Raw genomic sequence first — 27,338 nt, forward strand, 5'->3', positions numbered from 1 at the left:
ATCACCCCACCAATTCAATATTTGTTTATGTAACAATTAATTGCAACAAACCGGATTCGATCCATTAATCACATAGTTTTCCAGACTTATTATTCTCTCATAATTATTTTTTTAAACAACGAATAAACATTTAATACAAGGATTCACCGAAACTAAGAGTTCGTTTTACAAATCAGTGGCTCTTAACATTTCTAATATTTACTCCATCTCTTAGCACGAACTCAATCAAAAAGTGGCCTAATGCTTAGCATATATTGGCATAAACAGTTAACATAATGTAGGTCGTTCATACACTACAGTTATCACCAGAGAAATTTTGTTCCACTAAATGTTGAATTAGTTCAAATCAAGCATAAAAATAAAATATTTGTCTGCACACAAAATTTAAAATATTCTTAAAAGTGTGAAAAACAATAGTTTGAGGTGGCTTTGTCAAAAAGGATATGCAAAACATTTTTTGAATCACTGTGCCTGTACTTACTATAATAAATGAATGGTGTTGGTAAAATGTCGGTGGCCTTTTCTCTTCAGTCTTCAACGACTCGCTATGAGGTTAGCATTGCCGCGATCGCTCTCTTGAAACATGTGAGGATGAACTGTTTTCATTAATTAATTAACAAATTCGCGCGAAAAATAAATATTTGTGTGGAATTCAACGTCATTTCAGGTAATTTTTTTCAAATTATTTATTTTACCACAAATAATTCATTTCAAAATTCATCAATAACTGTCTCGTACATAAATTAGGACCAATTTAAAATAAATTAAGGAAATTATAGTCGCTCCTGCTTTATATTCTAGAATTTAATATCGCGACTGATAAAACAATTGCGTTTAGTTAGTCAAATTATTTTTCTAATCCTGTCCTCAAAGGTGCAACAGTGTTTCCCCTGAAACCTTCAAGGGAATTCGTAAATTATGCAAATCCGGAGTAATAATCGGCCGTAACATTGATTCGTTCTAGTAACACTATTAAAAAATCAAGTTCAAGACTAAAAAAATAAACTTTTGTTTACTTATTATTGTACTAATTTCCTACAGTGGGTGCGGTATTTAAATTAGAAAGTCTCCTGATTTCGATTTAACCATCTATTAAATCTTTTAACCTTCGGTGCAGCTGATGCATTTACCACGAACTTTATCAATTTATTCAAATTTAAGAGCGGAGGTTGGTGTAAATCCCAGGTGTGGTTTTGCACGGATATTAAGAGAATTATCGTTCTGCAGTGTATACATTATTTTTATTACCGTACATTTTTATATGCCTTGATTGGAAAAGTCGCCATTAAAATAAATTGGTTATCAATTAAATAAAGGTCGCTTCGAATATAATTGTCCTAATTGGAAACCGTCAAAATCAGACTAATGAAGCAAATATGATTTGTGTCGCGAATTATCATTGGTTTCGGAATAAGTTTTAATATCTATTATTAAAAATAATTTGCGCAACTTAATCATTCCTTCTTGATTGCATAGAATTACTTCATCTATAAATGGTGGTGTGCTTTACATGAAAACGTATCCTGAGACTAATCCTTTCACTTTTAAGGTTAAATGACTTCAGCAATTAAGCGTGAACTTTAAACGTGTCAAATTTTGCGTTAATGACGTACAATTTGGGACACAGATGTGAGAAATTTGGAAAAAAATTAATCGCACTTTGACGTTTTCATAAAAAATTAAACGCTCAAGAAACACACATATATTTTCCAAAGTTCACATGTAACTGATCGTCTTTTTAAAAATTTATACAAACATTCGGAAACTTCCTCAATTTTACCGGAGCTTTCGCGTTAGAGTTGCTGAATGATAGCGGAAGTTGGCTGTTAAAAAGGCGGTTCCAAATTATTACAGTGAAATGGCAAAGCGAGCAAAATTTAAGGGGGCTTGGTTGCAGATTTATTGGTTTATGGAGAAATCAATACCATTTCTAAATTTATTATTTATTAAAAAAATAGCAATTCAAAGCAGCTTCAACAATAAGAAAACGTGGATACGTGACAGTTTATAATCTACAAAAAATATTTAAACAAGATAATGATTTACCTACTTAACTCATTTGTTGATTGTTTTTTTTTCACTATTTTTGAATAACATACGAGTGTACAAAATTAATAACATGTAAGAAACAAAAAAATATTAAAAGATAAAATTTGAAACAAGGTTTTCATGTAATATTTTTATTCATAAATAAATCAAAAGAAGTGTTTGAATTACTATTATTTTTAAGTTCATTACGGGGAGAATGTATACACTGTAAAATATATTCATCACTCGTAAATAAGCTCTTACTGCGCTCATTTGAAATAGTGATTACAATTATTGTTTTATTACGGGCAATAGTTCGAATTAACATTTTAATAGAGCGTATCAGAAACTTTTACTTTAGTAATTGACATTATGGCTTTTAATAAAAAGTAACACCGTTACTCTCATTATGATTAATGAAACTATAAATTTTATTTATTTTAGTACTTTAATACTGCGGATTCAAAATAAAATGTTTTGTCTTGATTGTTCGAGTATTTATTTACGCTTGTTTTTAATTTCTGTTTTCTAAGTCATCAAAACAACACGTTGTAAAATAATTATTTTTTTAGATTCGATAAATCCTTGATAGTTATATACGAATTCAGAGAACAATAGGCTAGTTTATGTTATTTCATTATACAATTTAATTAAAAATCAACAAACGAAATCTTGAAATGCAAATTAAGTTTCATCCAATTACATATTTCAGCTGATATTTACACACGGTTGCCTCTCATAATTTGTTTGTTTAAATTCTTAAGTTGAGGTAATTAACTAAAATGAAGCAGAGCATTGTTTATCTACGAACATTTTAAATCATAGTTATTTTTTCCCTGATTTTTTGTGGCTTACAAGCTAATAATAAGTAATAAGTAAGTAATAGTAAGTCTTCCGTTCCATTCTTCGAAAAAAATGCAGTGATAAAAAACAAACACTTTAAAATATATTTTTTTCAAATAAGATTAGATCAAAATCAAAGTCGTATTCTTAGAAATACATTGTATTCACAGGATGAACTACGTACAAAATCAAAGCTATCACTTAAGTACTGCATAATAAATTTTTACTATCGGTCCAGAGTTACTAAAAATATTTCATAACTTGTGGAAATATACCTACACAAAGATAAAGTTTTCATTTCCAGTCTACTATGAAGTTAAATGAAGTTACATAACGATTGTAAAAATCCAAATTAGGCTTTTATTGTATTTATAAAATAGCTATAGATTAGAAACTTCAAGACGTTTAGTATGTGGAAAGCATTCTAAAGGATATTGGGATATTTTTTCCACTTTCAAACATACAACTTCCGTTTCTGTAAATGTGCAATTCCAATTCATCAAGTTGAACAAATAAAATTGTTGCAATAGTAATTTGATTTCATAAAACTGAAACGTTTTTGTTCTATACAGTGCAATTGCACATCAGTTAAATCCGGAAAAGCAATTTTCATCAAAAAATTCGCTAAAGTAAAATAAAGTGCTAAATCATAACCAGACAATAATTGCAAGCAACTGGAGCATTTATCTTAGTTTACTGTTACGAAATAGTCACAAAAAATCCCAGTTTTAATAAGAGAAATGTTATAGAATAGTCTCACTTGCAACTTGGTTTTAAAATGTAAAAGTAACTGCATTTTTTATTTTCTTTAATTAATGTGCATCATGGTAATCAAAGCATCGACCGGTACAGTCTTGGTTATTTGCATTGTGTAATTACATTTTTCAAAGTGAAAGTCAAGGGTTGAAAACCGACAAGCACTTTTATTAATGATGGTACCATGTGCGGAATAAAGTCGGAAAAATGTGCTAAAGTTTATTATGTTTGCTGGTATATTTCGCAAAAAGCAGCTCACAGGCCAGTCTCGCATTAAAATTTCATACCGCTTAGCTACGTGATCTAATTTTTAGTGAAACTGGGTCTGAACACTGCAACCCGTTCATCCAGTTCCATGAAACGTTTACGTGCAGTTGAATAAACCTTCTTTAGTGGCCGATATAAACTTTTTATTAGGGGGCCCCCTTTCAAAATGTACCTACTCCGTATTACCATTTATGCAAAAAAAAAAAGAATTACTAGAAGTAATAATTAATTTATTTAAGTAAATTTAATCAAATCCATTTCTGAACGTATTTAATTACAAAATTAAGTCTACCATCCTCTTTTTTAGAAAATTAAAAGATTGAGCAAAATTAATGATGAGGTTGATGACTACCTACTAGTTAATATAACAACATGCGTTTTCTCTGCACTTTATTTATTATAAGTAAGGCTCGGATTATATTCACGAAAAATTCGTAAAATATGCTAACATTCGTAAAAATCCACATATATTATATGCACGTGTTTTCATAAAAATATGCACAAGATATTAAGAAATATTCTCCAATGTATGCCAAATATGCATCGATATGCAAAACCAATAAGAGAATAAATAAATTGGTTTTGCCTCAGACAAGCCATTTTAATAACCTAGTAATTAAGCTTTTGTAAGAAATCTGTACTTTCAGATCCCATCGTTTATTTTTTTAAATGGCAACCTACCCAATAAAACATTTTTCTCATAAAGGTGATGATCTAAAGGATTACTATCTACTTTATATTAAATTATTTTTTTTTATACTTATAAATTGCAATTTTGACAACAAAAATTGAATAACTCAAAAACAAAGCAAAATTAAAATAAGAATATTTTTTATACAGTTGTTATTTCCGTTTTTATTGTTACAAATTTAAACAGGTAATAGGATATTCAATTCTAAGACAAAAGTTTCCTATAAACATGTATCGAAAAATGCTAGGTAAGGGAGCTACACCCCCTGAAAGGGGGCTAATAGGTTTTTGCTACTTTTCAGAAACCATTTAAGATAAAATTACAAAATTTGGTACAGATAATAATCTTTATACACCTAAATGAATTCAAACATCAAATGTCGAAATTTCTAATCAGGAGCGTCCGAAACTGGTGGGGTTTAGGGTAAAAAAAATACCCTATCTATTTTGGCTCTAGTTTCTTTAGTTCTGCATTGACCAAAATGGTGGTCACTTTGAACAACTCCTATTATTGTTACTGTAATGTAATGTTAATTAGTCGAGGTTGATTAAAAAATATGAATTTCTTGCTTTTATTATTCTGTAAATTCTGATTTATTTGAATGTTGTATTGGTGTGTAACAAATTTTAAATTTATTTTATTCAAAAACAGTAAGTCGTATCGACACAAGAGAGACTTTTCTGTGATAAACTATCGAACTTAAGATTTTGTTGATGAAAGTACCGAGAAACTAAAGCCAAAATAAATAGCGTATTTTTTTACCTTAAACTCCCCCAGTTTCGTACGCCCCTGATTAAAAATTTCGACATTTAATGTTTGAATTCGTTTAGGTGTATAAAGATTATCATATGTACCAAATTTTGTAATTTTATCTTAAATGGTTTCTGAAATATTAGCAAAAACACATAAGCCCCCTTCCAGGGGGTGTAGCTCCCTTACCAAGCATTTTTCGATACATGTTTATAGGAATCTTTTGTCTTAGAATTAAATATTCAATCACCTGTTTAAATTTGTAACAATAAAAACGGAACACCCTGTATTACTTTAATTAATTTTTAATTATTATTTTTTGGAAACAAATGATTTAAAAAAAACGCTTGTTTTGATAGTAATAATAAAAAAAGGATAAAACGAATTTAAAACGGAAACATTCAGCAGGATACTAATTTTTTTGAGTCTGGCTTACGAATTACCGGTTGTTTTTTCTTTAAAATATTTTCTACTCGAATCATTTTTCTTAAACTGTATAATTTTTAACTTGAACTGAAATTTTTATCGGAAATTTGTGATTTGAAGAAAATATGCACAACTTAAGTTTAACTTGGACTGAAATTTTTATCGGAAATTTGTGATTTGAAGAAAATATGCACAAATATGCAATATTTCCTAAAATATGCACGAAGTTACCTAAATATGCAAAATATGCATTTTTTATTTGGCTTATTTTAATCAAAAAACATTAGATATGCATAGAAAACTTCAATTTTGTTGATATGCCTCTTAATAACAAATATGCATTTTGTATATAATCCGAGCCTTAATTATAAGACTTATTATCTTCATTTATGAAATATGAAATTTTGTGGTCTTTATTTCATATAGAATGTATCATGTTTAAGGAGCAGCACGAGCGCCATCGGGCCATGAAGAGCTAATCACCCTTCGGAACAACCGCCAAGTGAAGTGTTAAAATGTCGACGAAGATGGAAGCCGTGAAATCGGAAGACAATAACGATCTAATTTTGGCCAAAGCGGTGGCAATGTGCGTCCTCGGCCTCGCGTCTTTCCTCATAGGAATTCTCCCGGTGAAACTCACCAAACTCATCAACATCAAGGCGGTGGACGGTGACAAAAACTTGCTGATCTCTTTGTTGTTGTGCTTCGGGGGTGGCGTGCTGTTATTCACAACTTTTATTCACTTGCAACCGGAAGTGCGGGAGAGTTTCGTGCGTCTGGAGTCGCACAACAAAATCCCCAGCATTGGTAGCGGAATTCCCATGTCGGAGCTCGTCTTCTGCCTCGGTTTCTTCTTCGTGTACCTCATCGAGGAACTAGTTCATCTCTTCCTCCATAGGAAACTCAACGACGACGCTTTGCACCGCTCGCTGTCTATCAGGTGCAGCAACAAGAAGCGCAATTTGACCATCCCGAGGGTCACTCTGAACAAGTTCGATGACGGCAATATTAGCTACATCAGCAATTCGAATAAAGAGCTCCTAAACTCGCAATCCACCATCAACTTCGAAAGCCACTCGCATTCGCATTCGCACATCGACGGGGCCTTGAAGAACTCCTTCAGCGGGCTGCTGGCGGTCTTGGCTTTGAGCTTCCATGCAGTTTTCGAGGGCCTTGCGGTGGGGCTCGAAGGCAGCGTCCAGAAGGTTTGGTACTTGTTCGCGGCCATAGCCACGCATAAGTTGGTCATTGCATTCTGCGTGGGAGTCGAACTGGTGACCTCGAAAACTAAACTGCTGCTAGTCGTCTTGTACATCGGGACATTCGCCATTGTCACTCCTTTAGGTGAATAGCCCCTTTTTGCCATTTTCCCACAAAATCGGTCTGTGCTGTGCGAAATTTTCAGCCCTATCCATTTCTCAAGGTTAAAAAAAAACGATTTAAATTTAGAACCAATGTTTATTCAATATCTGAACCCAAATCATTTTTCCATCTTCAAAAATATGAAAATTTTTGATTATTTAGACTAAAAGCACCCGAAAATCAAACTGAAACGGGTTTTAGGCATCGGGATTGGGCTGGTTTTGAGCGAGTCAGGGAACAGCAGCGAGGACATCACATCAGTTGTGTTGCAAGGAATGGCAGCAGGGACTCTCCTCTACGTGGTCTTCTTTGAGGTCCTTGCCAGGGAGCGGGGCAACAACCACAGCGGAATTTGGCAACTTTTGGCCATTTTGCTTGGATTTGCCGTCATGTTCTGCTTGCAGATTTTAAGTAAGTTCAGAATTAAGGAACTTGGGTGTGTTGGTATTTCTGAGAAAAAGTTGGCAAAAGAGATTAGTCATTCGGTGGAAGATCTCTACTTTCTACGTTTCTATAATGCGCTACATTTGAATCGGAGTAATTTTAATGAATTTAGAAAATCGCACGATTGCTAAACTGGTATTAATCAATGAGAGGAAAAAATCTATTGCATAAGATGGCAATTAATGTTTGATAAATCAATATTTTTTTATAATTTCTTTTTGCAAGTTTCCGTTTTCCGTTCATTAGTTTTAAAACTTCCACAACTGAAGTTTCACGTTTTAATATTAAATAAGTAAACAATTTAGAAATAATTTTTTAATGACACAACTAATAAAATTCCATCACAATCATTTCCCAACAATCTAAAAAAGTGTGCTAATTTTTACAGAAAAAGTATTACAAAACACGAGATTTAAGATAAATTGTAAATATGTAATAACATTGCTCGAAGGAATGTGATCAATGTGGATTTTAGTGCTATAAAAATTTGGATAAACATAATGCCACATCACAGAATATACAATGTGATTGCTACACAGTTGGAATTCATAAAGTTGAGATAAATAAAACATGTACTCAGTGTTTTTCCTGTTTTTATGGGAAACTAGAATATTTTGCAAAAAACAAAACCTTGGATTTTCTAGGCTGTTACAAGTGGTGTTTTGCATTTTTACTTTTGAATTATAAATTTCCAAAAAAGTATTTAAGTTAATGAAGAAGTGCTCATTTCAAAATAAGCACTCAGAACTGATAAATGTGCGCCACGTGTGTATCTTTTATCATATTACGTGGTTAAATGTCTAAATGAACATTTGAAAAATTATTGTTGCAAGAAAATCGTGACATGATTACATTATTCTAAAGTCAGCAAATAAAATATGAGTTATAAATTACAATAACTAAAAAGTCAAGTATTTAAACTACAAAACAAACAGAATTAAAATGAGTTAAATTTAGATCTAGGTTACTTTTGTTTTTTTTTTCAAGTAGTTCCTATTAATAACTAATTTTGCCGAAAAAAATACTTTTTTATTTAAGTATATCTCTTCGAAGATAACATCATATGTAAACTGATTACCGTAATTTTTATTGTCAAGGCTTTGTTCAACTTGTGTACACAAATAAATATGAAAAAACTTCGTAATTGTAACATTTTAATAGTTACACAAAAAACAGAGGGACAACTTTTAATTTTGAAGGTTAATAAAGTATCCAAACATTAACTTTCAAGCTCATTATAGTTTTTAAGAGATTTTTAACAAAAAAATATAATAATTTAGAAACAAATCCTCCTATGTAATTTAGTTATTTTACAAAAATAGTATTTTGCCTATTATATTTGTTTGTTTTAATTCACTATTTTGTTTATGTTGTTTGCACACAATGCCAGTTATGATTCTTTCAAAACGATAACTAAACCAAATTAAATTGTCACTAGAAGGTCGAAATACGATTGGTAACATAATAAATATGAATGAATCCTGTAATTCAATTCAGAGCACAAAAAAGGTTGCGAATATTTTAATTTTGCATTAATTTATGACTCGTCTTGCTCAAGGAATTTTATTACGTTTATAGTTTGCATCTAGTAACGTCGATATTTAGCAAAATTAAGTTTAATAAACTTTATCTTGCAACATTTTCGTTCTTATTACTATTCATAGAAGCGTAGAAGTTAACCTGAGCCGTCAATGGAAAAGTTGAATCGACTCGCAATTTAAACAATAATTTATATGCAGACACAATGACATCAATAAAGTGTGAAAGTAGCAACAATTGTAAAACGTGGAAATTTTTCGGTTCGAGAAAAAAAGTTGTAAACATAAATAGAAATTTTTATGTAGTTGCTACGTCGTTGGATACGATACGGTTTACAGTATGATTTATAAGCATTTTCACTACTAAACAATAACATCAACAATAAAAAAGAAAAGAAGAAGGTCAATGTCATCTTTGTTTTCTCTCACAAAAAGTGCAGTAGAAATGTGAAATTGGCTATCGTGCAATCGGTAATTATGTCTAAATAAATGACTTGTTTACTAATTAATGGGGATCTTTAACTTTCATTTATTTTATTGCCCGCTTACATTAAACACGAAACGTTGAACTTCCGATTCGGTTTTTGGGCATGGTCACTTTTTAAACAAAACCTAATTAAGATATCTAAGGGATAAATCAGTTTTATCAATGAAAATAACATTTTCGACAATATCAACACAGTTTTACCAATTAAAAACAAGTCCAAGATCCAAGATGCAGCGTATTAAAAGCATTTTTGACAGTTCTTCAGATCTTGAATTTTTCTTAGGATCAAAATAGTCGAAACTTTTGAAAAAGTGAAAATAAGTAAATGAAAAGTCCTACGAATATGTGTGGCATACTTTCATATTTTATTTGGTTGGACTTTTACACTTTTCTATGAGATTCCTGAGTCTAAATTTTTTGTAGAAATTCAATGAAGAATCCTACTTACTCGTAATTCGGATTTTAGGGTCCAGATAAACGCCTGAAACAACTTAATAACTCGATCATTTTGGTGAGATTAAACACCCGGAATCAATTTTAGGAAATTACAGCCGGAAAAGATGCGCTTAGTGAACATTTTAACGATTCCAGAAGCCGAAACAATCTTAGTATCAATTAAAAAATTCCTCTTTACATTAGCTAACGATTACTTAAAAATCGTGATTGTAACCGGCGCCCCCACCAATTTTCAACAATAACCGTAGAAAAATTACATAAGAGAGATTTTCTCCTCAATGCCATGCCTTTGGAGGGGTCATTTATCACGATTAGAGTGTGAATCTACTCGCACTTTCCTCCGAAAATCTTTCCAATAATTACTTTGGAAAACTTCCGTCTGGATTGCGCAACCCAACTTCCGCTGTGTATGCTTTTCCGGCAATAGATGGCCGATTTGAATATGCGAAAAGCACTTACTTCCTCTATTTCAAGTCCTCCCCAAAGAATTGAACGTGCAATTTCACCTCATCAAATTAACTATCATCATTGCATCAAACGTTAACTTTGTCCATTATCTGCGATGTTATGTCGCAACCTTTTGTGAAATGGCCAAACAAACACAAGCGATTTGGAATTGCAATGTCCCCGTTTTAATGCTTCACGTGTTTATCTGATTCGAAAGGTGATATTTTTTAAAAGAGAGGAGAAGAAATCGTGTTAAGTGTTGTAATTGTTTGCCTTCGATTGTCTCTGCAAACACTGATCACCTTGTAGGGCCTGGGAATGTCAATGAGATTAATTTAGAAAGGTAATCGGTAAAAATTGCATTTATTTGCAACTTTCTTCGAATTAACGTGAAATTGAAGACTGTCGGCACGGACTCATACTTTATTTGTCGTCGGTGATTAACTCCGACGTAATTTTACTTAGTTGGTTAGAAAGTAGGCTATGCCGGAACAAACGACGTGCTCTTAATGTATAAAAGCAAAAGTTGTGATTCTATGTGAAGGTCATTCGACGGGTCAGTAACTTTCTGGACAGATGTAATAATTCACGGCTGCCGACGCTTTAATTAGATTTCTTATTAAGATTTTATTGTGCTAGGAATTTCTCATTTCATTTTTGATTCATTACTTATTTGAATACAAATAAGCAAAAAGTTGCAAAACCTTGATGCCCAAAATTGGGCAATGATTACCTACAAAATTCTTGACCTGGAGGTTTTTTATTCGCGAAATTTCAAAACCAAACATCAATTAAACCCAATGTTTGACCCTTTTTTGTTGTATTTTTCCAGAAATAATAGCTAGTTGATGATTCTGATGGTATAAAAAATTATCCATCAATTTCTATCGAATATTTTAAGTATTCGAAAAAAAAATAATCAGGATAAAACCTTAGAAGTTGGCAAATATTACCGTTTCCTATATTTAATTACAAGTATTTTTATTTTATTCATCTTCATGCAACCTCTGATACTTGCAAAAACTAATTTATTTCTAAAAACTAGTCATAAAAATAAACAGCTTGCTTCTTCATAATTCTAAAATATCAAAAACAGGACTTAGAAAATTACCTGCAGACTAAAGAAAAACATTTTGTCTTTCTAATAATGGTACTTATTAATTTGTTTGCAAAATTCTAAATAGAATGGAATAAAACTAAATAAGTATGTTCTGTATTAATTAGATAAGTTACAAAATGAACAGGTCAGTTGAAATAAGGCTGCATATTCTCAAAGTATCCATCGGTCGATTTAAGCCAAATAAGGTCTAATTGAGGATATATCATTAATTGAATCTAATATTTTATTTGATTGAATTTTTTGTAAATCAATGCTACTTATATAAATCATAATAACTAGATGCACGTGTTTTAATTTGTCATAAGAAAGTTGTTTAGCAATATCGACTTTTTTCTTTGACTTCTGCTATTTTCGAATCTAAAGATCTTGAACTTCGCAGTTTTGAAAGTTCGTACTTTTTTTGCAAATCGAACCAGATTTCTGGAGGTCATTACTCTTGATAGCTAATTTATAAATGGAAAAATAGTTTACATTCTCTTTTCTGCAAAACGTTCGGAGAAGGTTAACAAACTTGGTTACTCGTCGTCGCCCTCATTTTAATATACCTATAATAATATGCAACTATTTTGCAAAGGCAATTATGTAATAGAAACTCCTTTTGTGAAAATAGTTTCATGTTCATGTCAAATAGTGTACTCTTCACTTTTTTATAAATTATAAAAGAGGACATTTTTTAAAGAAGAATAGATTTACTTGGTATATTGTTTTGTTAAGTGGGGAAAATCCTTGATGTACCAACTATATTGATAATCAGTTTCCTACTTTAGGTATACATACACCTAAATAGGCCTTTATTTATAACGGGTGTTTTTTAAATTTAAATTTAATTTTAGGTCTCGAGATTTGAAAATAAACAAGTGCATGACTATCAAGAAATGAGTAACATCCGCATCAACAGTTTAAATGGCAGCCCTACGTAAAACACAAATTATGTATACAGCAAATTATGGCCAATAAAACAAAAAAGAACTTAATGTAAACAGGAAAAGTGGCATCAGATAATTAAAACCAATTTTCAACAACAATAAAAGATTTTTTCGTTGAGATCAGCATTACAAAGCAGAGATAATAACTTAATTGAAAGTCAAATATCATTGTTTAGTTTGGTATCGTCGACCATTTTTGTTTAATTTGAGCAAATTCAAACAACGCAAATGTTAATTAAGGACGCTCAAGCGCCATTTCCATAAACCGTGACTAATAATTTTGAATTTTAAACTCCGATGCACCCACATGTCCTTGGGAAAATGAGACTACGCAACCCAAGGATTTTCCTCTGAATTCTGGGGGAAAATAGAGAAATTAGGAACTGTTGCGGAAATGCGGGTGTGTTTACAGATCTTTACAATGCCACCACATGAATAAAAAAAAATGTATTGTTGATTATTGTTTTTTTTTTTCAGCTGGGCACGAGCATAGCCACGGCGACGCCCATTCGCATGGCCACGTGCATCACGAACATCATGTGGAAGTTACCACTCAACATCATCACCATCACGAGCATCCCCATTTGATTTAGTTTTTTTAATTTATTTTTTTACTTTTTTAATAATTGGCAAATGATTTTGTTTGTTAAGCGTACCTGAAAATTACGGATGTAAAAACCTTGGCATTATTTCTGTAAATAGTGTTAATGCCATTATGATGTAAATAATTTAAATGACAACCAATCACATTCTAATAATTAGGTGCCAACAAAAGCATGCAGTACTTATACTCATCTTTACACATTATAATAACTGACAAAACATTCCCGATGTTTTCTCACATTACATAAGGAATAGAATCGACCAGTTCTTGTATGTAAATATTGTAAAATTAGTAATAAATTTGTATAAAAACAGTATTGTCTAATTTTTTAATGTTATTGACGGTACATAGATTCATATTCTGGATAAGGCCTTATGTGGAAGCCCCGATACCTCGAATCCACATGATAACAATATGCCAACAGATGTAGCATCATGATTCTTCCACTCAAAAATCCGAAAAACGTAAGCAAATATGGCCTGTCTGAAAACTTCTCCACTAACCACTCGTAGCACAGCATTGATGAGTGGTTAAACATCAGAGATCCTAAAATACTATCAATTTTTACTCAACTGAAAGTGCTTTTAAATTTGTTTAAATCGTAAACGATTATTCAGTCAGTTACCTGAAGGCAGCTCTATTAAATTTACTGATTGCATACATCGACGGTCTACAGTAGATCATTATAGCAATTCCATACAACATGTTTATGAAGAGATAATTTTTAGGATCGTAGTTCGTAAAAAAACTAAAAAACGCTTGATTTTTAGGACATTAATTGTTTTTTTGTACCTTTTCATAATGTAGGGATTGACTGCATGAATCGACATTAACAGATATGCCACCCGCCCTTGCAAAGTTGCAGTAACGGAAAACATTTCGTAAAACTTGAAAATTTCTCTCCGTTCTAAATCAGCATTAATTAAGTTATTGTCTGGGTCGGGAGTTTGCGAACTTCCAGCCATATCTCACACTAAGTTTTAAATTGTAAAATTGTGGATTTCTTCATTTTAACTGAAGAAACTGCTAGGATTTTGACTAATCAAAAATGTCATAATAACAGTTTTATTGCGTCAAATCGAACATTTATACAAAAATGACGACAGAAAGTGGAATAAATAATTACAAAAAAATTTGCGTACACTTTCTTAGCTACAATCAGTGCTGCAAAAATTATGAAAAATGATCGCTCAGATCTAAAAACGACTACAACAAATACGAACTACTTATTTTGGTTTATTTTTAAATAGGGTATGCTAAAATATCGGTACATGTCAGTTTTTAGGGTTTAACCAGACTATCTACATGGTCTACATAGCCACGCCCCAATTTAATCATTGCAAGTCCTGAACCAACACCACAAATGGTACACAACGGTACATTTTCAGGAACAACGCTTCTCAGAATAGCCCAAATTAACACTGAACCAAGTGAAAAAGTGATTGCTCCAAAGGCACTAAAATCACATTGTTTACAAAAATTTTATCGCTTGCGTGCTAATTACCTGTATAAAACTCGCTCTTTCTTTGCTAAGGTGCTGAGGTGGGGCCGGTTGTACAAATATAAACCAGACCCGACAAGGGTGTTCACCAATAAAATATTTGTGATGTCTCTTCGAGGGAATAATCTGAAACTGATTTGTCACGTCTTTGTAAAAATGGGACTAGGTTTTCACCTTAGAACTAATGAAGGGTTCATAACGTTAACGGAGAGTGATGTGTAGCTGACAACCCCCTGGATTGGTGCGTAGTAGAAGAGCACGTTTTGACATGTCAACGGCTTAAGCCCTAATCTACACGTAATAGGTACCTTCTTTTCTTCAGAAGCAGGCATTTTGTATTAAAATCACGTGAACTATTACAATAATTTTATTTTACGTGCTAAAAATATAACACCAACACCGGTTTTTACCTAACCAATCATCTGAACTTAGCTGCTATTCTTGACGTGCAGTGTCGCCAACATTAATACACTTTTAAACTAAAAATTGTTAAAACAAGAAGAGATTTATTTGAAATTGTCTTTACTCTTTACAATGAATGAAAATAAACAGTGTTAATGAAAAGTAGCTTTAAAACATTTTTATGCATTATTTGCTATCACTTGAACAGTGTTATTATTCGACCTAAAGAGAATTAGATCTTATTATTTTTGACACATAGTTGTTTAACCTACTAAGTGCCACTAGTAGTAGATCCATTTTCTTACTTGACTTTGAGGTTATGTTGTGAAATTAAAATTAATTTGAGTTATAAAAATGGCATTATTGCGACCAATTTCGTATGTGATAAGATTAAACATAAAGAATATAAGGTCGGGATGTTATTCTCGTTTATTGTCAACAGAAATTAGTGACGAAAAACCAGCGGAAACCAAACCTGGCAGTTATGCCCAGGCTTTTGAAAAATTCGAAGGTTTAAAAGATGGCAAAAGCACGGAAAAACCACAAACATTTGCCTCACTTTTACGTAACTCGAAGTTTATTGATGTAAGTTTATTCTTATTTTCGATATTTGGAAAAACAGTTCATAATTGTAGTTGGGCGACCCTGAAGGGAAAGTAGTTTCAGGAAAAGTATTTCATATAGTTGATGATGATTTGTACATAGATTTTGGATGGAAATTTCATTGCGTGTGCCCACGACCAAAGAAAAATGCCAGGTAATAGGAAATTATTATTGCGAGGTGTTTTTTTTTATCAAAAATATTTGCAGTGAATATGTAAGAGGTAGTAAAGTTCGATTACTTATAAAGGAGTTGGAATTATCATCGAAATTTTTGGGTTATGAAAAGGACATCACTCTACTTGAAGCTGATTGCGTCTTATTGGGGCTAGTCCAAGACAGAAGTAAAAATCCCCAGTAAACCATTTTGTAAGTTTATTTTATAATAAAATACATTTTTACATTGATGCAATATATTATTGTTAATAATAGGCAAGAATTAGTCAACTAATAAACAGTTTAAGTCGTTTTAATACATTGTATTAATTGGAGGACAGTAATTTACATCAAAATTTAAAGCTGTTTATACCAAAAAATTATTTATATACAATAAACAATTAACGTTAAATAAAAAAAAAACATAACACTATAAATTAATAAACATAATCCTCTGACAAGTTGATGAGGTATATGATGAACATTAAGGCACCTTTAATTTCCAGTGTTATTAATTTTATTCTGAGCGAACATTCTAAATAATGGCACAAGGTAGTCCACAACATAAAGGTAGACAAACTGGCACAACTGTCGCACCAGAACTACTTTTTGATTTGCTTTTACTTTCCGCTTCATATTTATATTTACCAGATGCTTTTTGATAGCCGCCCTAAAAATAAAAAAAATATGTAACGCCCAAATTACATTTTAACAGTTGTTACTTCTGCTCTCCAAGCGCCACCACTTTCTTCTTTACTGGCAAACATCTCATGTCCTGGTGGGTAGTAAACCGGTGGACCTGTCACGTTTTTACTCTTCTGAAGAGGCTCCTTCTTTTGTGCATCATCGACTTCTTCTTGTTGACGTTTCAAAGTTTCAATTTTCTTCTTCTGTTCCATTTCTTGTTCGTGTGCGTTGTACCCGGCATTATAGGGGCTGTTCGGGGGCTAAAACATGAATCTTTGACAAATATCGTACATAAGGCGTTTGTTGTAAATTAATTAAAATTATCTCCGATATAATCATGTTAAACAATTTGTACTTTTCTCAACCGTTTTCAAGAACGTTATTCAATCTTCAACTGTGGAGAAATTTAGACAATAATAATAATAATAAAAATTGAAAAAATTATTACAATCATTATTTAAGTTAGAAAAAGTGCCTTCGGATCGTATCGTAAATTTCATCTTCGTTGAAATGACTTGCTCACTCGTTGAATAATTTATTATTATTATTATCATCGTACAAAATACATATAAATGTATAATTAATTGTTTAAATGCAAAAAAGTATTTATGCACATGTTTAAAATTATCAAGAAAATCAAAAAGATCAAACACATAATATGTTTACTTATTTTTCTGTGTTTTTTAACAAAAGTTTTGGCATCGAATTTCAAACTCACAATTTGTAGGCTGTTTTTTACAATTTTTATTATAGATTTGTCACAAGTTGCTTATTATATTATGTATTTGATCTAAAGTTATTAATAAATTTATAAGTAAATACAAAGAAGGTAAGAAGCAAGTAAATCTGGAAAATTTTCTTCTTCTCTGTTCCATTTCTTGTTCGTGTGCGTTGTACCCAGCATTATAGGGGCTGTTCGGGGGCTAAATTATGAACCTTTGAAAAATATCGTACATAAGGAGTTTGTTGTAAATTAATTAAAAACTTTTGTGTTAAATTTTACTTTTTTGCAAGAAAAGGGGGCAGTTTCTTTATTAAAAAAAATACTTTCTTACCAGGTGTAAACCGGAGAAGTTTTAATTTAATAAAAAAGTGTGACCAAGAAACTGTTAAAAATTAATACCTCATGCCCTATGGTCGCCATAAGGTCGTCTAGCCTTTTTGGTGGCCCTTCTGGTTGGTGGTTATCCGTAGGGAAGGGCTTCGGCAGCAGAGCCTGAGTCTCATCACTCGGGGGATACCCCGCTTTGTAGTTATTAGTCGTCGTACTTTCCGATTTGTACCTATACTGGATATTCACGGGTTCATTCGGCCTTCGGTCATGTGGATACGGCGGGTGTTTCGGATCAAAACTCTCAACCTCATTCACCGGTTTACCATAATTATTAGTTGTATGAGTCTCATGTCTGTAAATGACCGTCTTGTCATTCGGGGGGTATCCATTGGGATAGGGATGACGGGCATTGGTAGTGGTTTTCGTGTCATGGATTTCTTTTATGTAGTGTTGTTGCGATGGTGGCGGATAATCGGGGTATTGCCGGTTGTAGGTGTTGTTTTCGTGGACTTCTTTAATGTATGTGTCTTGTTTCGGGGGGTTTTGGTGCCGTGGTAAGCTACGCGTGGTGGTTGTCTCGTTGTAGACGTAGGTTTGGTTGCGTGTAGGGGGCGAGTCGGGAATGTAACCTGGTTGGTAAGTCCTCGTGGTGATTGTTTCTTTGACGGGACCGACAGGTTTTTGGTACGGGACGTAATTGACTGTGTTTTCCGATGATTTGTTTTCGACTTTTTTGTAAACAAAGCTTTTGCTAGGTGTTGATTGAGTTTGGTTTGGGGAGTATACGTATTTTTCTGTTTCAGTTGACGAGTTTAGGTTTGTGGGGTAGTCGCCAGAGCCAGGGATTTCGTAAGTGTATGTTTTGATGGTTGTGGTAACTTTGGTGTTGCCTGGAGGGTGGAGACTTGGGTCAAGTTGGGCCAAAATTTCGGGATTGATGTCGGGTGTTGTCGTTTCGACAACCTCCATAGGGTAGTTATGGACGTTTTTCACTTTAGTTTGTTTGCTTAAAGTTGACGTGCGGGATGATGGGGAAGTGGACCTTCCCCGGATTTGGCGGATGTCACCATAAGTACCTATTAGAAGGTTGGTAACAATTGAGATAATCAAGTTAAATATCAACAACCTTCATTTGTGTATTGGATTTCTCTTGTCATTGACCCTTCCCGTTCTGTCCTTTCCAAAGTGCGACTCCTTGAGCTCGATCTGGGAGTATCCCCATAATGCAATTCGCGTTGAACTGTTCTTTTAGAACCGCCCCTTCTACCAAATCAAAATAAATTCCAAAATACCGAATGAAATAAAATCAACAATCTACTTACTGAAATTCTGGATCACCGCCAGTGTTATTATAAGATTCTGGAAAACAAACGCCTTTATAAATATCCCGTGAGTCAGCACGCAATCAAAACCCCGAATATTCTTCAAACAATGATTAACAAAGCCACTCGAGCCTCACCTTTTTCCTGGAATGATGCATTCTTCACTTGTTGCAAGTCGTCCAAAAGCGAATCCAGTTGGTTGATGTTATTTTGGATGCCTGCTTTCGCAGGTGGGGCTCCGCCGCTGGTAGAATACGAATAGGATTCCTTCTTGTAACCGGTGACGCGTTTCGTGCCATCAGGGGACTGAAACGTGTTCTTTTAATGTGTTTCAGGAAACGGCGATTGAGCTTACCGTGTAATTGTAAGCGTCGTCGGCAGAGTATTCAGTTACGGGATTCGAGGCTTTTACGTTGGTGAACCGATTGAGGGAATTGCTTTTTGAGGTTTCGCGGTGAGTTCCGAGGGAACTACCGGGACGGGAGACTGAGTTTTGGAGGTCTTCGAGGAGATAGTCGAGGTTGTGGTCAAATTCGGCCAGATTTTGAGATGAGCTGCGGAAGTTGCGCACGGGCGACACCGTACGCATTATTTTCGTTTCTTGGTATTCTTTTCGTTCGATCGTCGACATGCTGCCTGCACATTAAACTGAAAAAAAAAATAACCTAATGTAGACAGAATACAGATTAATTAAAACATTTGCTAATATCTATTACATCAACGTAATGTCGTAAAGAAATTAACCTTTAAAAATTGCATATTTATTTAGTCACTATTGCGCTAGTTACTTAAAATAGTCGAAAACTAATTATTGCTATTCCTAAAAATAAAAAATAAAATATTTGAGTAATTTCACGTCAAAACGATCATTTGTAAAACTAGATATATCTCCGATTTTTAAAGGACCACATCAAAATAGTGAAAATGCTTTATCGTTTTTGTCATCTTCACACACTTCAAATGAAAAAAAATCTCTAAAACAAATTATTAAAATAGTGCAAAAAAGATCTACACTACGGACGTGGTAGAAAATATTTTTCTAATCATTTAAAGAATTTGTACTTTTCTCAACCGTTTTCAAGAAAGTTATTCAATCTTCAACTGTGGAGAAATTTAAAGAATAATAATAATAAAAATTAAAAAAATATATTACAGTCATTATTTAAGTTAGAAAAAGTGCCTTCGGGTCGTATCGTAAATTTCATCTTCGTGGAAATGACTTTCTCACTCGTTGAATAATTTATTATTATTATTATCATCATACAAAATATAAATGTATAATTAATTGTCTAAATGCAAAAAAGTATTTATGCACATGTTTAAAATTATCAAGAAAATCCAAAAGATCAAACACATAATATATTTACTTATTTTTCTGTGTTCTTTAACAAAAGTTTTGGCATCGAATTTCAAACTCCCAATTTGTGGGCACTTTTTTACAATTTTTATTATAGATTTGTCACAAATTGCTTATTATATTATGTATTTGATCTAAAGTTATTAATAAATTTATAAGTAAACACAAAGAAGGTAAGAAGCAAAGTAAATCTGGAAAATCATGAAATAAATGGAAACCCAATCGACTTTAACGGAATTTATTCGCCATCAGCCTCGCCTTGATGGACTATAAAAGCAATAATTTTATGGCAGTTTATATTTCAGTTTGCTTGGAAGTCCATTAGAAAACAGTAAAGGAAATTAGATTTTATTCGTTTAGGAAGTGTGCATGTGTGTGTGAATTCAATCAGTGTTACACCTGAAAAAATATTACACAAGACCAAGAATTCTTTAAGAAATATTTGTTTTTTAGTGTTTTAAAAAACAGATAACATCAATCAAAACTACCATTCTATTATTTTTATTATACTGTAGTATCTGTTTCAAATTGTTGCGAATAAGTTAAACAAAAACTTAAACTATTTGCTTTAAAAAAATAATGGATGAAGGGTAAATTACTACAAAGGGCAAGGAACACCTGACGTTTTTTGACTTTTTTACAAACTTGTTATTAATTTTTTGAAGTTGCTACTTACCATGAAATTTTTTCGACATAATTCGCGTAGTTATTGTAATGTAGGCATTTCAATTTTTTAAAACAAATTTTCATTTTTAAAAAGCGATTTCATTTTTTATAGCACATTGTCGTCTTTCATCAATAATTTTTTTTCTGAAAAAGAAAAATTCTTTTTTCAAACTTTTAGTTTACGTTGTATTACTACATTTCATTCCTCACAATTTAGCTTTTCCTAAATGGTTACATATGAATTGCCATTATTTTTCTATTTATGGATTAATCGCTAAGGTTTTGAGAAGAGTTTTTTATTTAGAGAAAATGAAAAAGTTTGTCACTAATTAAGTTCACTTGTCACAGAAATAATTTGAGGAGCTCCAATCCCCTTTCTGTGGCGCATTTCCATCTCGCTAATCCGAAAAATAAATAAATTACAAACCCCAACCATTGTCGTTTAACAAACAAGTTGAAAAAAAGGTGAAACAGGTCTTTTATTTGTTAATGACGCCCCTGACAAGGCGTCAATTTTTGTGGTCTACGTGAAAGACTCCATAAATCCCAATGAACCAAACGCGGTCAAGGTTCGTTACTCATCCATAAAAGGGTTTTTCTGAGGGTCACGGAGCTTGACCTTAGCCCAATAACGTCCGTTAATGTCATCTCTTCTACATTACTAATAATGGAGCGCAGGTGGAAAACGAGGCGGAACTGTCTATTAATAGCCAGCAAATGATTTGTTTTTCACATTTTTATTGCTTAATTAAAAGAGTAATAAAGATTTTCGCAACTTTGGAACGAAATTGGATGCCATTATCATTTCATCGCGTCTTGTTAAAGACTTGATTGGCGCCTTCTGATTAACGATTTGGGTCACTTTCAGAAATAGTGATGCGAAATGTGGGAGGAAATTCATTCACGTCGCAAAAACGACGGATCTAAGCCCGATTGAAGATCTAAGTGCGCCAGGAAGTCTAATTAGAACATGTGGGTCGAGATGTTAACCCATTTCTAAACGGAGCTTCCGTTTCAACATCTGTGAGGTGATTCCAAGGTGTAAACAGAGGCGACAAAGCAATTATCTCAGTCTAATTTCGGAGATATTTTTCAGTTTTTCAATAATGAATCTGGGTCCATTTTGATGGCGTTGGTGGGTGGATGAATGAAACAGCTGACGTGTTTTACGAATAATCTTCCCACATACGAACCACTTTGTCACCTTAACACTATTTATTTTCCATCACATACCAAACCAACACGAATTACGTAATCGGCTTTTTATTTATTGACGAATAAAATTAGAAATGCATTATAAGGACAAGAGACAAGCTGTCAGACTAGAATCTTCTAATTGGAAGAGTAAACTTAGAAATTTCACTCTTGATTGTGTGTTTACATCAGCAACTGTTAATAAACGGAAATTGTAAACGGGATGAACTTCGACACCTGTAAATGTAAATTAAAGCATAAGCCATCTGGTTTACAAATTTTTTGTCTTAGACACGTGCACGATATCGAGAACATCCCTCTGAAATCACATGTGTGTTTACAGCTTTATTACCGCAGCGAAATCAGTCAATGTGGAAGATTAAAACAAGCTGTGACGTCTTCCATGTTTTAAATTTATCGAAGAATAAAAAATACGTCGTTTGATTGCATAAGTAGACTATGAGATCATTGAGAAGAGAATATTTTATGGAGATTTCAGTGATTTATCAGTTGGAACCGATTTTCAAAAGGTTTTATGAATACTTTTGGGTTAGTTAGGTTTGGTTATTGCTTATTACCCGTCTCGAAGCTTTCGTTATCGTGTAATCTACATAAATGCGTGGACAAAGCTTTTAAAGAAGTTCATTAAACAGGACAACTTTAAAAGAGGTTCGTTATTTCGTGAATTGAAATAACTGTATATTTATTTAAATAACTAAATATAATTAATGCTTTCAACTACCTAAAGCAGGAGCCACATAATTAGGTGAAACAAAATTCTTGTTTTTTGTAATGAAAATATTAAAAGTTTCTAACTATGTATGGCAAAACCGACAAAACAATTTAAAAATTGAGATTTACCTAATGATTATTTTGCCATTACTACAGGAGTTACAAAAAACATTCCTACTACTCTCTGGACGACAATTACAAAAAATATTCATTAAGAAACTAGAAGTAGTTTTATTAATATCAATTTACATAATTTTATTCGAGAATTTGGATGATTTTTATACATTTTTGAAAGTTTGTTATTAGTGTCCAGTTCTAATACTTATAAATTCTTCTTTTCCACAGAAACCAAATGTTTTCCACTTAAAAAAAATAAAAAAAACAAAAACATAAACTTCATCAACTTTTTCTTTTTATAGTAACAATACTTCTTTATACGGTATGACTTTTTATTTCCACGAATTTCTTGAAACATATATGGGTGCCAGGTCACCACCTTACATTTACAATTAAAATGAACCATTTTACAACAGAATTAGCCACGTTCATTAGCTATTATGAAAATTTGGCTAATTTAAAAACAAAATGTTGAATCTTTATGGAAAATATTAATTTGTCCGGGTGTGAATTTTACTTGAGATCCTTTTATCGGAAAACCGTTGATTTTTAAATCTAATTGCATAAAAAATGCAGTGCAAAACATATGGTCAAAAGCCCACACTGCAAACGATTGACCTAACCAAATATAGCAAGCAAGATGTAGTCAGAGACATGGAGACGGTGTGAAGGCCGCCCACTACGTCCAACCTGCTTTGAGCGGGGGGCTTAAAGAACTAATAGAGCAATCTTTGGTTTAGACAGAAATACCTTTTACGATTTTTGCAGAAGATCAAAATAACCTTGCTCCAACTTAATTAAATAATTAATTGAATAAATATGAAAATAATATAGGACACGATTGAATAACTAGCAGTGTCATGAATTTTATGCACTGTCCTTATTTGTGATAATGCATGACGTACATACTTTAATAGTGGGTGGGTCAGTGTGGAAGTTTACATAAAAATTAAACAATAGAATGTGCAGGAAAAATTGAAATGCTATGCGAAGCCCACACCGACTACGAAACGTTTTTATCCACTTTCGTCATAAATCTGTTACTGTGACACTGGTACTATATTTTTAGAAAAGATTAACTTATCTTTTATTATAATAATTTTCCTTATTTGATTACATCAGAATGATAACAACTTTCGAGATGCACAAATATGCGTTTTGAATTGCAGTACAATTCAATAACCGGTCAAATGCTCTTATAAGCACATGTAACTATAGCCAATCAAAACGAGATTTTCTTGTAATGACGTCATTAATGGTATGGTGAGTCGGAACCTTCAGGTATACAATACGTCACATTTCTATGTTTTTTTTTTCGATTGATAAATACGTTTTGAGATATTTAATTTGAAAAAAAAAACTACGAGTTTCAATTTTAAGCTTAATAAATATCAACAATGTAGGCTTAACTCATCCGTTTCAGCCGGGACATGTGCGCTCCTATATTTAACGCGAATTTTTACTCTATTTGTTTTATTTTTGTGCGTGAATGTCAGTCACGGTTAGGATGTGTATTTTTGCAAAATTCTAAAGCTACCCAAAGAGTCACTTCCAAAAGGCTTATTTTTGCATTTTTACTAAATTCAAGTTAACTTAAGATGAAAGACTCTTAAAAAAAATTGGTTAATTTATTCAGTGAAAGGTATTTACAATTATATACAACATTTTAAGATATCGTTTTGTGCCGCCTTCTCCTCTTCTGAATACGAAAGAAAATTGTTACTGCATCAAATGAGCAGTAATAAATTAGTTTGAATTAGTAGTTAACTGAAATTTCAATTACCTATTGAATTAAACTATAATTACATAATGTTCTCATTGACCCCAAACGTATCATTGTTTGTTTTTACTTAAAAAATACAAATTTAATGAAAAATGTTTTACGATATCTAATTTTGCAACCAATTACACCAAATTTTCAAAACCTAATGGCCACGTCTTGCTTGCACGCAAGATTGTTTTCTAATTTTGTTGTTTGTTCTACTTGATGAGATTTCATTAATACGCTTTAGGTTGACACAAGTTAAAAGATTTCACTTTTGACAGTTACTTACGAAAAATGTTAGATTTCTAAATGGTATGTTGTTTTGAAAAATCTCTCTCAAATTTAGAAAAATTTGTTCTAATACTAAAATCAAAATTTAGAAAAAATCTTCTTGAATCTTAATTAACACAAAAAACAATAAATTTTATTACATACGAGTAAGTCGTGGGTAAGCTTAATATGCTAGGTATATCAATTTATGAAAATAATTCATAAATAAGAATAGTAAGTAATAATTTATATTTCTGTTTTTTAAAGCAAAATTTCACCTCAAATGTAACTTTCAAGTTAAATGTTAAGTTTATGAGTGAAAAGATTTATGGTTTGCCGAATGAATTCAGCTCCATGTACTGCGGTTGAGTTTATGAAGTGTTTCAGTGTTTTTTCATGCTGATAGTACATTTTTAGGGTTACAATAATATTAATCCGCGTAAAATATAATTTGACCTAATCAATTTCATGTTACTTTTCATATTTCTTTTTAGTTTCTCTTTACTAATGTGATAAACATTGTAATTCATGTTTTGTTTTAGGCTTTTTAATGTTTTTCTTTGCTACAATGTAAATCCTTCTTATTTACTAACGACTTTAAAGTCTGACTTAAAACAAACACAGACTCAGCAGACGACCACCAATGAACAAACTGAACATGATTTACATATTAGTGATTATAAAAATTCTTCCAATAGCTTAGGCAAAATACGGCCGTTGACATTGCTATCGAAAGCACGGATTTGTTTTGAATAACACATGTCGGCTTTACGTGAGGTAACAGTAAAAATCAAGTCTCACGAAGACGTTGAACATATCTGGCAAAATGCATTTAACTTAACAATAGGTTATCTTAGGTCGTGAAATTATAGTCATTTAGCGGCGATGTTTGATTATAATTTAAAGATTAAAAAATATCGCTTTAACGAGTTCACACGTAATTGTTTTTGAATTAAAAGCACAAACAACATATGTTTTATTCAAATTGAATTCCGAGCGGCATTATTGTCTATTAAATAATACGATTGTAACAAATTGATAGAAACTACTCGAGGTACTTGTCACATTTCAGCGTCCCAATTACACAATTAATTCAAATAACTTGCTAACCCAATAATTAATTCATCATTACTAATTCTGGATCTGGCTCGACGCCGACACTAAATAAAAAAATTAGATACCACCTATTTATTTGAACCAAACTATTTTTAGAAATGGTGTAAACAAAAGTATTTTTATATAAACTTTCTTCTCAATTCGGTACGAAAAATAGGATTGTAAATAAAATAAGTCATTAGTTGGTGACTAACAAATGGTCAAGGATAATTTTTGAGTTGCAAATCTATGCCAAGTCCCCAATTTTATTTTTAAATGCACGTCTAATTGTTATCCTCGTGTTTCAGAGAAGCTATTTTGATAGAAAGTAAGAATCAATTTCGTTCAATCCAAGAATTAGGTCGCACTTTTGTTGCATAAATACTGCGTGCGCTAGAATAGGAATCTCGCAGACTGCATTTATTGCAATGTAAAAAACAACAATTAACTCATTGAATGTTTATTTAAAATGACGTAAAATAACAGTAAAGGCAAGCGAGGCGTGCTTATAAATTTACTCATCAGGGTATTAAATAAGTAAAATTTTGACACTTATTGTTCAGCGTTTGTCATTTCTGATAAATAGGTGTCAAGGATTAAGCTAATTAGGACTACTAACTTTTCATGTAGCTTAATTTTTTCCAAATTAGGAAAGTCTAAGCAGCGGTGATAACAGATGCTTTTTTGCGCACTAACCGTAAAACTCCGGTAAAAAATTTTACGGCATTTTAACACGTTTTAGTGGCTAATAAGACAATTCTATGAAATTATGTAATATTTTCAAGGTAAAATTAATAAATACGAGCAGATGAAGTAAAATCCCACGTGGGCGCTTCACAATAATTTTCTAATTTTGCAAATTGTTTGTCTTTGAAAAAATTTCCATAAACTGCCAGTCTCACTGTAATTTTTGCAGAAAGCGGCTCACTTATCAGTTTATCACATTTTAATGCAATGATTGATTCGTACGAAAATATCAACGATCGCATTTTTTAATCTTTGCCGATTATGGCTCGGACTTACCGTTTCCTGCTGAAGTCGTCAGGTATCCTGTACCACACCACATACACACAACACTAGTTTCGTAAACCCGAAGACTCGTTCATGTGCTATTCTCAGATCAACTCGAGTTGGCTGGACGATGTTCAAATGTCAGCGCGTAGGTAAGTGTTCCATTACGCAGGCGTCGTTTGCTGATTTTGGTGTGGGCGGCAAAACGGCTTTGCAGGAATTTGGAAAAAATGCAGGTGAGTTTGAACGGTAACAAGATTTTTT

The 27,338-nt window shown here is 32.4% G+C and overlaps 5 protein-coding genes across 6 annotated transcripts; 2 read left to right on the forward strand and 3 right to left on the reverse strand.

The window, feature by feature from the left end:
* The first annotated feature begins 524 nt into the window (after window positions 1-524).
* LOC123015188 (zinc transporter ZIP1-like) lies at window positions 525-13,458 on the forward strand. The gene is made up of 4 exons (XM_044414795.1): window positions 525-667; window positions 6,205-7,105; window positions 7,325-7,534; window positions 13,019-13,458. Exons 2-4 carry the CDS (start codon window positions 6,277-6,279, stop codon window positions 13,132-13,134), a joined length of 1,155 nt encoding a protein of 384 aa, XP_044270730.1. The 5' UTR covers window positions 525-667; window positions 6,205-6,276; the 3' UTR covers window positions 13,135-13,458.
* A 1-nt stretch (window position 13,459) lies between these two features.
* Window positions 13,460-14,156, reverse strand: LOC123015189. The gene is made up of 3 exons (XM_044414796.1): window positions 13,938-14,156; window positions 13,771-13,893; window positions 13,460-13,699 (listed from the first exon to the last, which is right to left on the reverse strand). The coding sequence occupies exons 1-3, from the start codon at window positions 14,108-14,110 to the stop codon at window positions 13,480-13,482; spliced, it is 516 nt and encodes a 171-aa protein (XP_044270731.1). The 5' UTR covers window positions 14,111-14,156; the 3' UTR covers window positions 13,460-13,479.
* A 40-nt stretch (window positions 14,157-14,196) lies between these two features.
* LOC123015192 lies at window positions 14,197-15,099 on the reverse strand. Its single transcript, XM_044414798.1, has 3 exons — window positions 14,821-15,099; window positions 14,650-14,772; window positions 14,197-14,601 (listed from the first exon to the last, which is right to left on the reverse strand). The coding sequence occupies exons 1-3, from the start codon at window positions 14,976-14,978 to the stop codon at window positions 14,427-14,429; spliced, it is 456 nt and encodes a 151-aa protein (XP_044270733.1). The 5' UTR covers window positions 14,979-15,099; the 3' UTR covers window positions 14,197-14,426.
* A 225-nt stretch (window positions 15,100-15,324) lies between these two features.
* LOC123015191 (28S ribosomal protein S28, mitochondrial) lies at window positions 15,325-16,055 on the forward strand. The gene is made up of 3 exons (XM_044414797.1): window positions 15,325-15,633; window positions 15,684-15,805; window positions 15,859-16,055. The coding sequence occupies exons 1-3, from the start codon at window positions 15,403-15,405 to the stop codon at window positions 16,007-16,009; spliced, it is 504 nt and encodes a 167-aa protein (XP_044270732.1). The 5' UTR covers window positions 15,325-15,402; the 3' UTR covers window positions 16,010-16,055.
* Window positions 16,056-16,112: 57 nt separating this feature from the next.
* Window positions 16,113-27,244, reverse strand: LOC123015183. 2 transcript variants are annotated; one of them, XM_044414780.1, is made up of 8 exons: window positions 27,087-27,243; window positions 19,223-19,515; window positions 19,005-19,173; window positions 18,868-18,904; window positions 18,672-18,808; window positions 17,615-18,621; window positions 16,527-16,751; window positions 16,113-16,474 (listed from the first exon to the last, which is right to left on the reverse strand). In XM_044414780.1, the coding sequence occupies exons 2-8, from the start codon at window positions 19,496-19,498 to the stop codon at window positions 16,340-16,342; spliced, it is 1,986 nt and encodes a 661-aa protein (XP_044270715.1). In that variant the 5' UTR covers window positions 19,499-19,515; window positions 27,087-27,243; the 3' UTR covers window positions 16,113-16,339. The 2 variants fall into 2 exon arrangements, with proteins under 2 accessions (XP_044270715.1, XP_044270716.1); XM_044414781.1 differs by lacking the exons at window positions 16,113-16,474; window positions 16,527-16,751 and adding an exon at window positions 16,771-17,414 and having other exon boundaries at window positions 27,087-27,244.
* Window positions 27,245-27,338: the final 94 nt, after the last annotated feature.

This window comes from Tribolium madens, unplaced genomic scaffold (genome assembly GCF_015345945.1).
Source record: "Tribolium madens isolate multiple individuals breed KSU strain unplaced genomic scaffold, Tmad_KSU_1.1 Scaffold_97;HRSCAF=244;Tcas5.2_LG3a, whole genome shotgun sequence".
NCBI classification, from domain to species: domain Eukaryota; kingdom Metazoa; phylum Arthropoda; class Insecta; order Coleoptera; family Tenebrionidae; genus Tribolium; species Tribolium madens.

Excerpts from the sequence above, each read along its gene's own strand:
- LOC123015188 (XM_044414795.1), top strand. The coding sequence starts at position 6,277 with ATGTCGACGAAGATGGAAGCCGTGAAATCGGAAGACAATAACGATCTA. Across the intron at positions 7,106-7,324 it reads CGCCATTGTCACTCCTTTAG|GCATCGGGATTGGGCTGGTT; the intron begins GTGAATAGCCCC and ends AACGGGTTTTAG. Across the intron at positions 7,535-13,018 it reads GTTCTGCTTGCAGATTTTAA|CTGGGCACGAGCATAGCCAC; the intron begins GTAAGTTCAGAA and ends TTTTTTTTTCAG.
- LOC123015189 (XM_044414796.1), bottom strand. The coding sequence starts at position 14,110 with ATGGCTGGAAGTTCGCAAACTCCCGACCCAGACAATAACTTAATTAAT. Across the intron at positions 13,894-13,937 it reads AATCCCTACATTATGAAAAG|TTTTTTTACGAACTACGATC; the intron begins GTACAAAAAAAC and ends AGCGTTTTTTAG. Across the intron at positions 13,700-13,770 it reads TTTAATAGAGCTGCCTTCAG|TATTTTAGGATCTCTGATGT; the intron begins GTAACTGACTGA and ends AAAAATTGATAG.
- LOC123015192 (XM_044414798.1), bottom strand. The coding sequence starts at position 14,978 with ATGCCTGCTTCTGAAGAAAAGAAGGTACCTATTACGTGTAGATTAGGG. Across the intron at positions 14,773-14,820 it reads AACCCTTCATTAGTTCTAAG|ATTATTCCCTCGAAGAGACA; the intron begins GTGAAAACCTAG and ends AATCAGTTTCAG. Across the intron at positions 14,602-14,649 it reads AAAGAGCGAGTTTTATACAG|TGCCTTTGGAGCAATCACTT; the intron begins GTAATTAGCACG and ends ATGTGATTTTAG.
- LOC123015191 (XM_044414797.1), top strand. The coding sequence starts at position 15,403 with ATGGCATTATTGCGACCAATTTCGTATGTGATAAGATTAAACATAAAG. Across the intron at positions 15,634-15,683 it reads GTAACTCGAAGTTTATTGAT|TTGGGCGACCCTGAAGGGAA; the intron begins GTAAGTTTATTC and ends TCATAATTGTAG. Across the intron at positions 15,806-15,858 it reads CGACCAAAGAAAAATGCCAG|TGAATATGTAAGAGGTAGTA; the intron begins GTAATAGGAAAT and ends AAATATTTGCAG.
- LOC123015183 (XM_044414780.1), bottom strand. The coding sequence starts at position 19,498 with ATGTCGACGATCGAACGAAAAGAATACCAAGAAACGAAAATAATGCGT. Across the intron at positions 18,622-18,671 it reads AATCCAATACACAAATGAAG|GTACTTATGGTGACATCCGC; the intron begins GTTGTTGATATT and ends ACCTTCTAATAG. Across the intron at positions 16,752-17,614 it reads TGGCGACCATAGGGCATGAG|CCCCCGAACAGCCCCTATAA; the intron begins GTATTAATTTTT and ends TTCATGTTTTAG.